Source organism: Opisthocomus hoazin, chromosome 2 (assembly GCF_030867145.1).
Source record: "Opisthocomus hoazin isolate bOpiHoa1 chromosome 2, bOpiHoa1.hap1, whole genome shotgun sequence".
Lineage (NCBI taxonomy): Eukaryota > Metazoa > Chordata > Aves > Opisthocomiformes > Opisthocomidae > Opisthocomus > Opisthocomus hoazin.
In genome coordinates this window covers 44,041,262-44,059,162 of record NC_134415.1, presented here as the reverse complement: position 1 = coordinate 44,059,162, position 17,901 = coordinate 44,041,262, and the positions used below count along the sequence as shown (strand labels likewise).

Below are 17,901 nucleotides of genomic sequence, written 5' to 3'. Positions count from 1 at the left end.
TATTTGCGACGGCTGAAAGCTCTAAAGAGAAAATGGATTTACTTTACTTTCTAAGAGATACCCACTCTGCTGACAGCTAGACAGGTGTGTGTATACTACTGCACTTGGCAGATTCTGATTTTGGGGCTAATGTAGCTCATCCGAGAAAAATCATTACTGGCAGACCTACTTGGGTAATAGTATTATCTGGCACCAGGGATATCAAAGTTGTGTAGCCCAACTTGCTCTGAGATCTTGCTAGATTGGTGTGGACCAGCTGTGGAGGTGGAAGTGTTATTGCTGCACAAACTCAACACCGGCACTGGGCTCTCCTGTTTCCAGGACCTGAGCTAGCATCTTTGCATCGTGCTGCTCTGTGCTGTAAAAATGTACCTGCTGCCACAAAACTTCTTCGGGTATTTGTAAACTGGTGCTCCATTGCTTCCTGTATGTGCCCAATCATACCATGGGATGAAACCAGACTCTCTGTTTTCACATTAATGAACAAACAACAACCATATTACAGAGTGAACCGCCTGTACCAAAACAGACATGTACACAAAATACCTAGTGTTGTTTGTTAAAGAGTTTATTCTCAAAGAGGCAACATTACTTCAGCTTGAGCATGCCTTTCTCAAGGACTACCTACATAGTATTCCAACAGTTGAAAATAAACCGTAACAGGTGTGTGGACCTCAACAGGTTTTTGATTTTCCACTCAAAAGAAGTCCTGTTTCGTGAGTGAATTCTTCAACATTATTTAAATTCATCTTTAACATGACAATTCATTTAAATGAGGTCTAGGCTTCAGCCTAGGAGACTGAAGGGAAAACTTTTTGATTCCCATCATATTCAGTGATGTCAGTGAAACTTTGACAGTTAACTAAATTTGCAATAACTGAAAGTTAGACAATTTGATGTACAAACAGAAATATCATGGGGAAACAGGGAAGAAAACCCTGTATTTCTGACTCGTAAACTAGCCAGTAGAAAGAAAACCCATCTAAAGTACTTAGCACAGTTTTCTCAAAACTGATACATGCATAAATTTAATTTTCTTAACAGAACATTGGTATTATTACCTGCAGTATTCCAGGAGCCAGATTTCAATATATGTTTATATTTCTATGTTTTTTTTCACTTTTTGATGTTATTTTTCATAATTTATTACTTTTTTCCTTCATATTTTTCTACATGCTCCTTTCCTCTTCTTTTTCTCCCAAAGATATCTATGAAGGTCTTTCTATGTTGGGAAATAGATGTGTTTCCAAGCTATTCTTCAACTGGCTTATGAATGTGACCTGTATCTTAAAACCTGTTTATTCTATGCATTCCATAGCTTTTTTGACTATTTATAATATGTATTGCACATTATTGGCTTGATCCAACACACAGCGAAATCAAAGCAAAGACTTCCCACTGACCTTGACAACTTGCAATAAGCCCTATAGTCCAAGTAAAAGTAGCAGCTGACACAAAAATGCAATAAAGAACTCATTTATTGGCTTATTAAGTTTATTCAAATAACCTAATACAGATTATTTAGTTTTCACTTACAAATTCAGATTCAAACAGTATCTACCTGAAGCTCCAGTACACTGATTGCTGTTATTTTTAAATACATTGTGGTACAAACTTAGTATTTCTCCTCTTCTGCATGTCCATTCAGGTCTTCATGCGCTGCTGTATATTTTCCATAATCTGCTGAAGGCTCAGTTGCTCAGTGGCAAGTTGTTCGTCAATGAATCTTTGCATTTCTTCCCACTTCCTCGAGCCTTGCTCAATGCCTTGAGCATGCGTGTTGGTTCCACTTTTTTTCCGAGGGCTTCTCTGCTTTTTTGGGGCATTTGGTAAAAGGACTGCCAGTCAAACAGCTTGGGCACATCTGTTCTCAGCTCTCCTTGACGAACAGTTATATATGGCTTTATGGTCTCAGCTGTTTGCTCAAACCAACGAAGAAGCTCTGAGATATACTGCAGGAATGCAGTGCAATTTTCTATAGTTAGATCAATTAACCTTTTGGCCTCACTGATTAGCTTTTCTTGGGAATGACTAAGCTGCCCATAGATCTCCTGGAGTTTTTCTTTGACTTGCTTGTTATATTCATTGATTTTCCTCTTAGCAGCTGCAGACCAATATCGGATTTTTTCCTGAGCAGCAGATGAGAGCTCCATGACCTTCTGTTTTCCTTTTCCTTCAACATCAGTTATAAGGTCATCGTATTCCTGGCTGTAGTTTTCCACCAGCTCTCTTGCGTGGTCTGTTAGGCGTGTAACTGAGTCAGCAAGATCTCCAATATACTTGTTGTGCCAATCCACTAGTGCATCTATTAGATTCTTCAGCCATCCTAGTATCTTGTCTTCCACCTCGTAGTATTTCACCGAACATCCAAGTGTAGTTAGATCAAAATATTCCTCCCACAATGCCTTTACATAGAGGAGCAGCTGGCGCAGCTTTTCTGAGAGGTCCTGGAACGTCTTCTGACTAAAATCTTTAAACTGAGAAATGTATTTTTTAACATCTTCTGCCAAGGATCTCAGTTTCTGTGCATAGTCTGAAGCCATTGCATCTTTGTACAGCTGTTGTGTTTGGACTTTGATGTCTTCATCAACCTCATTATTTACAGTTCCAGTAATCCGCCCATTGAGCTGAGCATTATGAGAGCCTGTTAATTCTACTTTCATTCCTCCAAGCTGTGCTGTGCCTTTTATATTGAGAACACTACGTCCCACACGCTGAGACTCAATTTCAGACTGAATCTGAAGTGTTGTGTAACTTGGGAAAGCACATTCACATCTCATAGCTTGGCTGACTTTCAGGTACTTATCATTTCTTCTGCTGTTGGCAGAAAATGTAATAATGAGACCATCAAACCTGAAAATGACGAGAGAATCATGAGTGCCTTCATCGGAGAAACTAGGAGAAGCCCATTTCCAGTTTCCTTTACCAGTGCATGTAAGGGATATGAGTCCTGCATTTACTTCTGTTGTCACATTATTGACTAGATCAGCCTGGCTGAAGAAATCAGCTTGTGGAATATTCAGTCTGTGGGAATATGCCGTTCCACTCCATATCGAAATTTTTCTTTGCAGCTTGACCATTAAATTATTCTGTAGTTCTATTGAATTTTTCGTTGTATATAAGTTTGCTCTAGTTTCAGCTTCACCTTCTACCGAAGTCCCTAAAAATATCACTTCATTGGTGTGATCAACTTGAAGGAACCTGTGGTTGACCTTCATGGAATTTTTAAGGTTCAGCTGCTTCATCTCAGGGGCCAAGAGACATGAATCTGCAATAACACTAAAAACTAGGAAGTCTAATTTGGATGTTGTTTGAGCTGAAAGGGACGTCACAAATTCTGGACTGTTTACAGATGTTGTAGTATTATGAACCTCAGCTTGTGTAGACAGCGTAAAGAATGGAGAGATGACTTTGAAAGCACGAGACAATTTGCCAAACATAGGGACAGTCACAGTATGTGGGATACGTGGAAGCTGGAACTCTGGTATCTTCATGTTAGGAATCTGGAGCTCATTTAGATTTAGCTTTGGAACCAAGAATTCTGGTATTTGAAACTGAGGCATTTGTATTTCTGGGAAAGAAATGTTAGAAAAAGGCACATCTCTCATCTTCAGATCTTTACAATATAAATCAATTGCTGGCAACTGAAATTCACCAGACGTGAGTTTGTCTATTGTTCTCATAATCTGAAGTTTAATCTCATTCAAGTCAATTGTGCAGGAAGGAACTTTAAAGGTATTTAGAACGGTAAATTCTGGGGTAGTAAATTTCACTGGGATTTTCATGTCCTTTAGTCTCTTAATATTTATCTCATAGGAGGGGATATGCAGATCAGTCAGTGGAACAATGAAGTCTGGTGTTCTAAATGTTGCTTCCCGAAGACTTCGGAGACTAACCTCCAAGGCAGGTATAGTGACTATAACAGTTCTGATTTCAGGGACTTTAAATCCTGTTTCAACAAACTGGTTTAAATTTTCAGCCCAATTTTTCAGATCATACTCTTCAGCCAAAGCAACAATTTTCTTAAAAGCTATGTTCCACTGTTCAGAAATGTGTATTACAACAGAATTGTAGAATTGGCTTATCTTCTGAAGATACCACTGGAATTCTTGGGAAATATCCATTTCAGAAATCCTCTCTCGCAGGTCTTCCAGATGTTCATTTACCTTGGCTTTCAAATTAGCAAATGTTGTTGAGTTTATGAGCTCCTTGAACCAGTTAACTATTGCAGCAAGCTTGGTGTCCCTTAGTTGTTCCATGTACTTTGAAATAACGGCTCTAAAATCTCTCAGATACTGTTTCAGTGCTTCTGATTTCTGTGGAAGTTCTAGATTTCTGAGTTCCTCATTTATTTTCTGGGTCATTTCTCGGATTTTGTTATTTGTGTCATCAACAAACTGGCTATAGTCAAAAGACTTGAGCTTTTTAATAACCATGTCAAGGAACTTGTTGACTTCCTTTATCATAATTTCATAATCAAAGGTTTGCACTTTCTTGACAGCATCATCAATAAAAGCAACAGCTTTATCAAAGCATGACTTCACATCAATATTTTTCAGGTAGATGGTCAGTTTCTGTACAGTTTCTTTTATTCTGTACTGGTTAAGCAGGTCTATCACTCTGTCCATTAAAAAATATAACTGCTTATCAATTTCATAATTTACCATCAATTTGTGCATATGACCTCGGAAAGTAATGGAAAACAAATCATCACTGTATCTGCCAGATACCTGATTGGTAGCCTGTAGGTAAGAAGAATCCAACTTCAGATTTGATTTTCCTTCTAAAACTCGTCTCTTTTCATTGTACGAGCTTGACAGAGTGTCAATGCTTCTTGCAAAGACAGAAGCCACTTCCAGCTGTCCTTCCATCTTGACGTTATTGATAGTTACATTATTTGTCTTTTCAGAAACAATATCACCGGAAAATGAAAGCTGAGGACCCAGAGTACTGGATGCCATCAGTGACACGGTGTAGTTTGCAACTGGACTAGAATCATAACTCTTTGTCCTGGCCAACTTAAAATTTGATGTTAAGAGTCTGTGCTTCAGGTGATTTTCATATGCACAGGTGAATCCATTTCTACTGTATGATGCTTCTCCAGAACCTGAAATAGAAAAAAGAAGACAAAGGATAACAGTGTAATTTATACCTTTTTGTCTTTAAGACTTTGTCTGATGCCACTAAGCTTTTATCTTACTGCTTCAATTGCTATTACTGTTATACCATTTTGCTTTAGAGGCCAAAATATTTTGGTAAATCCTGAATATTTCTATAAAAATTGTTATTATTTTGATACTTGGGGTTAAAATTTTGAACTATGAATAAATTACATCTCTACACTACTCTACTGACCACACTTATGTGAAACAGCACGAAGTTACATTGTTATTTAAACTTCAATTGAGAAGATGGACTCTCAAAAATAACACATATCTAACATGCCTGTTTTTTAATGTTTTCTTTATCGTGCTTCATTTATGGTGGGGAGTTTAGGAAAGACTGAAGCTAGCTTCTCCTTTTGCAATTTGAGAACTCAAACTGCAATTTGAGAGGAACTAACTTAAAAATATCAGTTTTAAGACCTATCCAGTCTGAATCTGGGGTAACTGCTATGTAGTTATGGCAGTATATGGACATATATAAATGATAAAAAAAATTATATATATATATATAAAAAGGCAAGAAATAACCTGTGGTCATACCTACACATACACCTGCACACTTGATTTTGAAAACACTTGACTTGTCAGATATAAATTGTTTACAGAATCACTCCTTCAGTTTTGAAGGACTTTTTCTTCAGTAGGGAATATCTAGGAAAATACGGACCTTAAAAGTCTTTATTGAATTAATTTGACTTCACTTTTTTTGCCTGAATAAACAGATTCACATAATATCTTTTAAAAAAAAGAAAGTGATTAGAATTATACAACACTTTAAATAAGGAACAGGAAAATGAATGTGCTGTACCTGATACATGGAAAATAAAGTCATTAAAATAATTTTGCCAACGTTGCAGTATTAGCACACATTCTTACCTTTCACACTGTAGGAAAGTAGCTCAAAAATCGAATCAGCTTTCGTGGTATAAGTAGTTCTTATGCTGGATGCCTTCTCTGTGGTGCTATTAGCCAAAGTGTACGCTGCGGTCCAGTTGTAGTAGTTGCTGTACACATTAGCAGCGACCTCTAAAGTGTCAAGTAAAGGCACATGTAGAGGATAGGATTCTGGAACAGTAAATGTTGGGATTCTGTGTTCCTGAGATGGCACACTTATTCCCATTGACTCCATTACCAGAGGAGGTGTTTTAACAGTCTGTGGCACCCTTCTGTCATGGGATGATCTTCCACCGAATGGCAATGGGATATTAATTAGAAAACTGTTTTTATTTAAGCTGTATCTGGTCCGGTCTTCACTAGAAAACAAAAGTGACTCTGTTAGAAACTCTAAGTCCAAGAAGCATATACAGAAATTTCCATGATTCCTACTATTCCCACGATACTGAGCTTACTTACATGCTTATATCAATGCCCTGATGTTAGGTTTAGAGAGAAATGTAATGACCATCTATTATTATCAGCATTTTTAAAGCACTCATCTACCAGAATTTACTGAAAGCACTTTGATATCAGTGAATTCTGTCAAAGTTTTTTCCCCTTATTTCATAATCAAAGAGATTCATAGGTCAAGTAGTCCAGAAACACATTCATTCTGTAAGACCTTGCCTTGGAATTCAAAGGTTCCTGATTCTTTGTTCAGAGCTTAACTTCAGCTCACAGGTGGAGAGTGCCATTCCAGGGGCTAATATACAATGGTTATGAATCTTGTATTTGATTTTCTACTCTGAAAATCCAAATCTGCTTTCTGAACATTAATGAAAAGATGTATTGACACGAAAATGATCCTCAAAATGAAGGAATCTGAATGAAAATAACTGACACATAGGAAAAAAAAATACTCCAAAAATACTGCTGCACTTGTGCAATGTGGCATGTCAAGTATCAGAAAAAGGGGATTATATTGTTCTTTAAAAAAGTGATGTAGTCTTATAGAAATGCAGAAGAAGTCTTATTAGCATTAGAAGTTATAAGAACCTGAATTATAAAGAATTTATCTTTATGATGATAAGTGTTTCAAAAGTTTCATCCAAATACTCAGGATTTGTTTTATTCTGAATAAAAATAAATACAATCTAACCATTTTAGCAGGAGCTAGGACTGGAAAAAACAGATCATCGGCTGAAAAGCTTGTGGGGGAAAAGTGTAATTATGAAAAGGCAAAACAGGAGGAAACGTGGCCTTAATTTGTGCATGAACAATAAGCTGGCAAAGATGCTTTTCTTGTTTGCCTAACCGGTCTTTTACATCACAAAATCTTCTTTTTTACACTTAGAGCTACATCCTAAGATGAAAATCATGGAAACACTTTTGAAATTTGTTCCTTTACATCAAATGGTTAAAAAAATCAACATCACAGAGCAGCAGAAATTCCTATTATTATTATTAAATGTGCAGTGCTGATAAGAACACAGAGGAAAAAGCAGTTTTTTCCTTGTTTATACTTAGCTTAGGAATACACTGGAAGCAATACAGTTGTGTGTCGTTAACATCCAGTTTCGTATTACCACAGTGAAAGACAATACATGGAAAAATAGCACTAAGAAAGATAAAATGCCAGACTGTTCTCCATCTGTTTTTGCAATCCAACCTTACACTAGCTTCTGTTGTCCTTTACATCTGTTTCAGCCATCGATGTGTCCCCAGCTCATGACTAAACTATACAGACATGTTTCTACTTATCACAGTGGTAGCTGTGGATATATTCTGAAGATACTACCAAACAACACTGTTCCTTGAATTCTTATGCATAGGCAGAGCAGCAATGTGCTATGAACACTAAATGGCAAGAACAATATGTGCTAGGAACTGTAATGAGAGCAAATCTTGGCAGGTGCACGAGTATTTTAGTCTAGATCTACTCTGGCTGACTTATCGTCTAATTTCCTAGAAATAGAAGAAATACACTATTTATCTGCCTTCCAGTATCCCTTTTTGCTTGTCAAATACTACTTTTTAGACATTTTTAACACATTGGATGATTTCTATCAAATTTGACAGAAGGCTAAAAGCCCCAGGGGTAACTACTTTCATGCAAGTTCTGTGAAACTCTCTATTAGCTGGAGGGGATGGGCCCAAACTAGTGCAAGCATCCAGTCCATATGTGTACAACCACGGCACGTGCTGCCTCTGAGCAGGTGACAGATGGAGTCAGACATGGGAAGAGGTCAGTGTACTATACTGGTGGAGGTCATCCAGTATGCGTAGGGGAACAGGAAGAAATGTCCAATAGGACTACACAGGAAAAAGTAGAGTTATTAGGATTATGGCCAAAGACAAAGTGTCTGTGGGGGTGCAGGACACAAATCTACGGGAAACCTGGCTTCATTAGTGGCTTAAAGTAAAGATTGTTGAACGCTGTATTTTTGTTCCGTTCTCATTACTACATAACACAATACTTCAGGATATATTCGTATACTGCAGGAGTGATTGCTGTAAAGTCCAATCTGTATTAAAGACACGCATTATTTCCTCCATATAATTTCATGTCTCTGGTCTTAAAATTCTTGGTTATGATTCCAATTTTAAGCTAATATTTATAGCAATTCCACGCTGTTTTATAAAACAAAGTAAATTAAAATAACACAAAAATACGAATAAATACCTATTTTCAGTTTCCTGTGTGACTATCCTAATTTATCTCCCTACCTTTTCAGGAAGAGTTCTTCAGGAATGGTGATAACAGGCAGGTTAATTTTCTGAATGTTCAGTTCCTGCAGTCCACTTAGTTTGTCTTGCAGAATCTGGGCACAGGGGACATCTCTTGATGCCTTTTGCAGCCAGGTGTTGGTTGCCTGCAATGAGGAGACAAGACTTTCAAAGTAAATAACAAGTTTTAGGACTTCCCAGGAAGTTATCTGAAAGCCATTGTAGCTATCCATATACTGAGCACTACGCATCTGATAAAGTGACTGGTTCAATCGAAGTTGGAAATATACATCTTATTCAATCTGATGAATGCTCTTACAAGTAGTTGCCATTTTGACACCCATGGGGGAGGTGAGAATTCACGAGAGCTATGTGGTCAAGCTGTAATATCTACTGTAGGCTGAAACATACCACAATAAATTGTGACACAATATGTCGCAGTGTCATATTAGTATGAGCCACCTTCTGATCCAGCAGTTCATTGGCATGCTTCTCTAAAGGTTTTGAGTAGTCTGAAAAGTCAACTGCAAAGCCAGAAGACATTTTTTTCACAGCAGCACTGGCACCTGAACGCCACTCTAGCTCAACTTTCTCAGAATCTGAAAAACATGAATTTAAAAGAAATGGGTAAAATTAGTAATATGCTTATTCTATTTAGGGATATACTACAAACTAATGCAATAAGATGTTTAAATTCATAGGATGTATGTGTGGATCACGTTTTTGCCCCTACCATATCTGACAAGAAGTCTTTCTGAAATTGAGTTTCCATGAGTTGTTGCAGCTGAGCTCAGCTGAAGATATCCTTCAGTTGGTGAATAATTAACCTTTGCTTCAGTTCTAAGTTCAGTTTGCAGGGGAGGAATAGAAATGGTGCCCCTTAACATTGCCTCTTCTATTCCAGCGTATCTGTGACAGCAGAAAGTAAATGTGAATACAAAACATCTCACTCTACTTTTCCACTTATGTTTCAGGAGAAATTTCAGCATTTAAATCTACAGTAAAGGCATAATAGATACTATAAAAAAATAGATTGAATCAAGCTTGTAAATTTGTTCCAATTCAATGAATGTTTTCAGCTTCTGCTAGTTACTTTGGGAAATCTATGGTAAATTATTATAACGTGCACAGATGCACACAATAATAATTCTGTATTAATTTCATAATACTGAAATGGATGAAAATATATACCTGTCTTGGTAAAGTTGTACCTGAACCAAATTCTGAACTACTGGCTCAAGCTGAATTGCCTACTAAGGATACGGCCTCTGACCACGAATCACACAGAAACAAAACACTTGATGAAACATATTATGCCATGGGGCTTCATTTTCCTTTATTCACATTTATTTTATATCTCTGCAACTTTGTTGACTTGAGCAAACTTCTAATATTATGTTAGTGCAAATCAAAGGGAATTCAGGTCCCTGATATCTGTCCAAAGCTCCCACTGATATCAGAGGCAATTCTGCATGAACAGCAAAGACAAAGACTCCCCGGGGCACCATCAAGATCACACAATTCCATGGAAGACTGAGGTTTATTAAAGAATGGGATCAGCTCATTTCACTATAGGCTTGTGAGGCAGTTTTAGAAACCCTGGCAGGCTGAACATTTTTGTTAGCTCCCCTGTAGATGTTCCCGGAAATATTCTCATCATGAAGCGTGGGAATTTTTACAGGAAGCTCTCAGTTATTTTTGGTTTTGTTGCTTATTGAGTGCCATTAGATTTCTTCACGGGGAGATGTAATAACTTTTTGTAGAGCTGAATATATCCACTAAAACATAACACTTCTCCGAACAACCCTTGCCTTGTTTATATCCTTGGATTATCACACCTGCAATAGTACTACTACAACGTCATTTTTGTAGTCGTGTGTGTGCAAACAGGGAAGAACTAACTCAAGGAACCTGTAATACAAACTATATATATTCATATAGTAGGAAAGATCAGTTGATGTATTAGATGTATTTATTTGATGTATATGTGATGGATTACAAGTAAAGTATTTCAAGGGTTCTTAAAGAGGGTTTGAATGACAAGTTTGTATGTCTCTCTATATAAGCATTTTCTCCAAAATGGGATAGAATTTCCCAAAATTTTCAACCTTAAATAAAACCTTCAGCTACCTTATTCAAAGAGATCTGTAAAAGTCTAAGCGTCTTTCTGAGTTACCTGATCTGGCCAGTAAAAGTAACTTCAGAAATCTTCTTCTTGTTAAAGTCTAAGACAAAGGTATATGCTTTCTTCCCAGAAATGGATTCACCAGTAATTCTGAAGTTTGTACCAAATTCAACATCAACATCTGGAATGTGGACATCACTGGTCAAAGTCTTTCTGTCTCTGTTGTACCTGAAGGTCAATGTGGCCTCATGCTGCTTTACACCTGGAAAATATAATGTACTTTGGTTATTTACAACTATGGAATTTGTTCGGTACTACCTAAAACTGAAAAACAGAACATGCACAGGTCTTGAATGTTTCCAGGGATGGGGCCTCCACTACCTCTCTGGACACTTTGCTAAGATTAATATGAATACAGAAAATCCATTAACCTTTAATTATATATTCCATAGTTATTATATATATTATTTTGCATATATTCGGTTTATATTATATTATATACATTACATTATATATTACAGACCATGGACTTTTAGTCTGTTTGATGAGATAACAAAAATACTGCATAATGGATGAATGCCTGTATTTTGCTTTTTGTATATTTAAAGAAGGACAACTTTGAGAATACTACAATTCTCTGCTACTAAATATTTTCTGATTATTGAGAGTTCATTCTTTGAAGGAAAAGAACACTGACTGGAAGCCTATTCAAGTCAGGAAGAATAATTTGCTCCAATCTGTCTTGGGTATGTCCCATATGAGTCTACTTAAAATAAAAGTCAAATCAAATCAAATCAAATCTAGTAAATTTGCTGCTTTCATCTGATGCTATGTCATTCTTTGGGATATTACACATGAATGCCATCACTTTTCACAACATTCTCTGCACACTTTCCAAGTTTTCACTCTGGGAATTCTAAGGTTGACCACTATATAGAAACAGAGTGTAACATCAGTTATAGTAACAGCAATAGCAACAGTAGTATAACTATTACAATAGTAACAGTAGTAACATCAATGACCAGTAGAAACAAAAGCATCCTTTAAAATTGTATGTCAACAACAGAATATTAGTTCAACAAAGGTGTATTTATGATGAATTCGATCTGCATATAAAACCAGACCTGCATAATTGGCCCTAGACTCACTTTCCTCCCTAAGGCTCCTGAAGTCTTAACTAACACTACAGTGTCATATTCTAAAAAGCCACTTCTTGGGAAGCAAGGATAGCTCACAGTCCACAGCACCACATTGATCTAGGCTGACTTTTCTGATCTTAGGAAAAAAAACTCTACTGGCCTACGTCTTTTACTACTACTACTGATGACTGTGTCCCTTTAACACAAAGTTCTATTTTAAATGTCAGTATTGCCTGCCTAATGCATTTTGCTTTACTGCTCTCCATCTTCACGCTCGCTGCAAAATAGGTTAGCAACAGCTGAGACAAGTCTGTGTGGCATCTCCAAGCTACATTAAATCTGATCAAAAGACCCCAGGCGACATTTGTGACTTTTTCTACGATTGTACAGCCTACAAAGTGAAGAGATTACATCTTTGCCACACTTACCCTCTCTAATTCTATAAGCCATTGTCCTGTTGATTTTTGTATTATTTTTGTTTTCACAGTGTTTTGGTTTCGGCTGCCGCTGGCAACAAAAGCGCCACGCGGCCGCCCCTCCCCCCGCCGGGGTGCGGAGGAGAATGGAAAGAAAACAGGCAGAAACTGGTGGGTCGGGATAAGGGCAGTTTAACAGAACAGCAAACAGAGGGAACAGTAACAACAACGATACAGATAAGGAGAAAAAAACACGACAAAATCAGACCCGCTCTCTCGGACCGCACCAGCGCCGCACGCTCCCGAGCCGAGAGAGCGTTCCCACCGCGCCGCCCCCCCCAACCGGAACCCAGCGTGATGGCACATGGTATGGAATACCGGGCTCTGTTTGGCCAGGTGGGGTCAGCCCCCACTCCCCGGCTGTGCCCCTTCCTGGAGTCCGGTGAAAATTAACCCTGTCCTGGCCAAACCCAGGACACACAGGTTCATAAATAAAGCAGCAAAAAGCACTAGCATAAAAGGCAGTACTTACGTGTGAGAACGCCACTGCTGGGCAGCAGCAAGAGCAGCAAGAGCAGCAAGAGCTGCGCAGGGCCCATGGTGAGCCCTGAACCCTCTTGCTACTCTTTCTCTTCCTGTTTTTCCTTCTCTCCCCTTTTCACCTCTTCCCTACCGCCTCAGAGGGAGAATGAGCCTTCTGATTTAGGCCTCCATTTATATAGTCTGTAGCAAGCAGCTGAGGCAAACGGTTTAGAACCTCAGAGCAAATTGCCAAAGGTGAGAGTTCCAGATCCTCACAGTGCTCCAGACAATGTTCTGCTTTGGTTGCTAGGACTCACAGAATCACAGAATCACGGAATGTTCGGGGTTGGAAGGGACCTCTGTGGGTCATCTAGTCCAACCCGCCTGCCCAAGCAGGGTCACCTACGGCAGGCTGCAGAGGACCTTGTCCAGGCAGCTCTTGAATATCTCCAGAGAAGGAGACTCCACAACCTCCCTGGGCAGCCTGTTCCAGGGCTCCATCACCCTCAGAGGGAAGAAGTTCTTCCTCATGTTCAGACGGAACTTCCTCTGCTTCAGTTTGTGTCCATTGCCCTTGTCCTGTGGCTGGGCACCACTGAAAAGAGTTTGGCCCCATCCTCCTGACACCCACCCTTCAGATATTTATAAGCATTTATATTTATAAGCTGCCTCAATATGTCTTGTAATATGTAAGAATGATTTTACTTTGTAGTATGATTCTACAAGAGACTGTACAAAAAGATCATATTTTTGCCCATAGCATTTGATCCCTTTCTGCATTCAAACATCAAGAGGTTTTGACTGTTGCTTAAAATCTATTTATTTGCTCACTTCAGCACTGCAGATAAATAGAGCTCTGGAGTCCCCAGCACTCAGAGATTTCTTAGCTATCTCCCTGTTTTGCCTGTGTCTCTTCGCTGCCTTCAGATGGTTACATGGGCTCAAGCTGAGGCTGACCAACTGCATTAATGTGACATTGCACGGGCATAAACAAATTACAGAAGTTATGACTCAACCCGTAAGCATGCAGATAACATGAGTGCACCACTCTGCTGTGACAGGTTTATATTGCTGTATTATCTAGTCAAGGGACAGCATTTTTTTCACAGCAGGTGCCACAAAATGCCACACACTACTTTTATACGTTCAGTCATCAAGAAACCCCCATGCTTTCAGCTCACTGGAAGAAGTCAGCACCCACACGGAGTTAGACAACATAAAGGTTTTCTCTTGGAAGTGAAATAAAGACTTTGGAGATGGAACCATTCTGAAGCCTGGTGACTCTCTTGCAGGGCTTACATCTTTGCATCTTTTGCAGTCTATACCACAAAGACAAGCAGCGAGTATTGGTGCACATTTGAGAAGAGAAAGGACGACTGAAACATCAAACTTTACTCCCTGATGTTCTACACTGGAAGTAGCTCCAATCTTTGGTATATGCTGCATATCTGTAATCTGCACAGATTTGGTCCTGTTCTAAAAACCAAACACCTAAATGGCAGTTCTCCAGCTGTCTTTGGATCAAGCCATCTGAGGTCAGTGCTGTGTTACATGTTTCTTTTCCCTTAAGATTTTTTTTTTTCCTTTAGTCCACATTACTCAGAATTAGGACAGTTTGGGCCTTGGTGCTCACCATGGTAAGGCAGCACTGTTGAAGCACTAGGTACTACCAGAGACCACTAAGTTTGTTCACCATTCCCTTCAAAAAACCTAAATATCAGTATTAAAAACTATTAAAAAACAACGATGAAATTATATTTAAAAAGGAACTATTTCTGGGCATTTCAAATCTTTTTTCTTAGGAGAACCTAGCAAGGGGAAAATTCCCTAAAACAGATAAAAATGTCATCAGCGTCTGGTAACTAGCCATTCCTGTAATGAAGTTTCATGGGTTGTTGAGGAAAATGCAGGGCTTTTACTAATGCTGATGAAACAAGCTAGCTGGAACTGTCATATAGTTAATGAATTTTGCCAGTTATGCCTTCTTTCGTTACTAAAAATCTTGCCATTGCTTTAGGATGTTCTGCATGTTCATACATTGGTACTACCTAAAACTGAAAAACAGAACATGCACAGATCATTTGCAGAACACAAAGAAAGTGCAGCTCATATGTGTAAAGAATGGTAGGGGTTGGAAGGGACCTCTGTGGGTCACCTAGTCCAGCCCTCCTGCTGAAGCAGGGTCACCTACAGCAGGCTGCAGAGGACCTTGTCCAGGTGGGTCTTGAATATCTCCAGAGAAGGAGACTCCACAACCAAAGAACAACTGATAAACTGAAGGTGTACTGCCTCCTCACATGTCCAGGAAGAAGTTACGTATTTGGGTGCATTACTGTACTCTAAATCACTGGAACAGCTGCATTTCCACTGGAACTGCAGCACTTGCTTGAGAAGTAGATGACCAAGTTTCCTGATCCGTCATCACGAGAGAAGGTTTGATCCTATGTATCAGTGTCCTACGTATAATGCTACACGTGATTCTAGTTGGGAGCAGCCTTTCTGATGAACCTGCACTACTATGTAGCCACAAATTGAAGTCTGTAGAGCCAGAAAATAGAACAAGCAAATCATGAAACAACTCCTGTGCATGTTGGGACAGGTATCTGGGAGTACGAAGTCCTAGCTTCAGCTATGTATGTACTGCACATGTGGATTAAATGCAAACACAATACATATAGCAGGGACCAGGACTCAAGACTGAGTACAGGTATTGCTTACTTTCAGCTACTTAAACTCTCACTCATAAGCCATGGCACATCATACACATGAGTATATTGCTTATGATGAAAATAGATTTGATGGTCACAGTCACCCCTAGAACCCAGAAAAGCTAAGGAAACTGAGCACAGTAAATTAATGCCAGCATATAGCTGGGAGTCAGCAGAGGAAAGCATTTTTCATAGCTCCTATTCCGTAATGTGTGCTATGGTGTCCTGTATTTATGGTACATATGGCATGTCTTGGTGGTCTCCACAGTACTGTAGATCCCTTTCTTTTCAGTATGTGCGCACCTTTCTAACGTTTCTTCTGCTGCATTTAGGGACTGTCATATGAATACCACTAAACAGAAAACTCATCTAACAAACTTTAACTGAGCCTCTTAAACTAACAGGATTTGGGCTTTAAATTAGTTTCTTACCCATACTATGCATTAACATTTTATTTTTTGTAAAGTCTTTGTTGTAGGAGTTCTCCTGACATTCGAAGTCTAGATTTGATTCTAGAAAGAACAATTTATTTTATCAAATTTTGTCTTCAGACTTTGCTACACTTTTTTCCACAGCAGCACAGACAAAGCTGCATCAAGTCACTCATCTGAAACTGAACCCCCTCCTTCCTATGCTAGTCTTTTCCAGTGAGCAACTGGTTTTGCCGTGCCTGTTTTGGCAATGCCAACAAAGACTTTATAGAATCATAGAAAGTTTTGGGTCGGAAGGGACCCCTAGAGGTCATCTAGTCCAACCCCCCCGCAGCAAGCAGGGACACGGCTAACTAGATCAGGTTGCTCAGAGCCCTGTTCAGCCTGGTCTTGAATGTTTCCAGGGATGGGGCCTCCACTACCTCTCTGGGCACTTTGCTAAGATTAATATGAATACAGAAAATCCATTAACCTTTAATTATATAATCCATAGTTATTATATATATTATTTTGCATATATTCGGTTTATATTATATTATATACATTACATTATATATTACAGACCATGGACTTTTAGTCTGTTTGATGAGATAACAAAAATACTGCATAATGGATGAATGCCTGTATTTTGCTTTTTGTATATTTAAAGAAGGACAACTTTGAGAATACTACAATTCTCTGCTACTAAGTATTTTCTGATTATTGAGAGTTCATTCTTTGAAGGAAAAGAACACTGACTGGAAGCCTATTCAAGTCAGGAAGAATAATTTGCTCCAATCTGTCTTGGGTATGTCCCATATGAGTCTACTTAAAATAAAAGTCAAATCAAATCAAATCAAATCTAGTAAATTTGCTGCTTTCATCTGATGCTATGTCATTCTTTGGGATATTACACATGAATGCCATCACTTTTCACAACATTCTCTGCACACTTTCCAAGTTTTCACTCTGGGAATTCTAAGGTTGACCACTATATAGAAACAGAGTGTAACATCAGTTATAGTAACAGCAATAGCAACAGTAGTATAACTATTACAATAGTAACAGTAGTAACATCAATGACCAGTAGAAACAAAAGCATCCTTTAAAATTGTATGTCAACAACAGAATATTAGTTCAACAAAGGTGTATTTATGATGAATTCGATCTGCATATAAAACCAGACCTGCATAATTGGCCCTAGACTCACTTTCCTCCCTAAGGCTCCTGAAGTCTTAACTAACACTACAGTGTCATATTCTAAAAAGCCACTTCTTGGGAAGCAAGGATAGCTCACAGTCCACAGCACCACATTGATCTAGGCTGACTTTTCTGATCTTAGGAAAAAAAACTCTACTGGCCTACGTCTTTTACTACTACTACTGATGACTGTGTCCCTTTAACACAAAGTTCTATTTTAAATGTCAGTATTGCCTGCCTAATGCATTTTGCTTTACTGCTCTCCATCTTCACGCTCGCTGCAAAATAGGTTAGCAACAGCTGAGACAAGTCTGTGTGGTATCTCCAAGCTACATTAAATCTGATCAAAAGACCCCAGGCGACATTTGTGACTTTTTCTACGATTGTACAGCCTACAAAGTGAAGAGATTACATCTTTGCCACACTTGCCCTCTCTAATTCTATAAGCCATTGTCCTGTTGATTTTTGTATTATTTTTGTTTTCACAGTGTTTTGGTTTCGGCTGCCGCTGGCAACAAAAGCGCCACGCGGCCGCCCCTCCCCCCGCCGGGGTGCGGAGGAGAATGGAAAGAAAACAGGCAGAAACTGGTGGGTCGGGATAAGGGCAGTTTAA

At 38.7% G+C, this 17,901-nt stretch overlaps 1 protein-coding gene across 1 annotated transcript in view; it reads right to left on the bottom strand.

Moving 5' to 3' along the window:
* Window positions 1-559: 559 nt before the first annotated feature.
* Window positions 560-17,901, bottom strand: part of LOC142364622 (apolipoprotein B-100-like) — a 47,110-nt gene continuing 29,768 nt past the window's right edge. Inside the window, 7 exon segments of the mRNA XM_075444521.1 lie at window positions 560-1,775; window positions 1,778-5,107; window positions 6,042-6,418; window positions 8,769-8,914; window positions 9,180-9,367; window positions 9,502-9,677; window positions 10,945-11,121. Of these exon segments, the coding sequence (XP_075300636.1) occupies window positions 1,645-1,775; window positions 1,778-5,107; window positions 6,042-6,418; window positions 8,769-8,914; window positions 9,180-9,367; window positions 9,502-9,677; window positions 10,945-11,121 (4,525 nt within the window). The 3' untranslated portion in view covers window positions 560-1,644.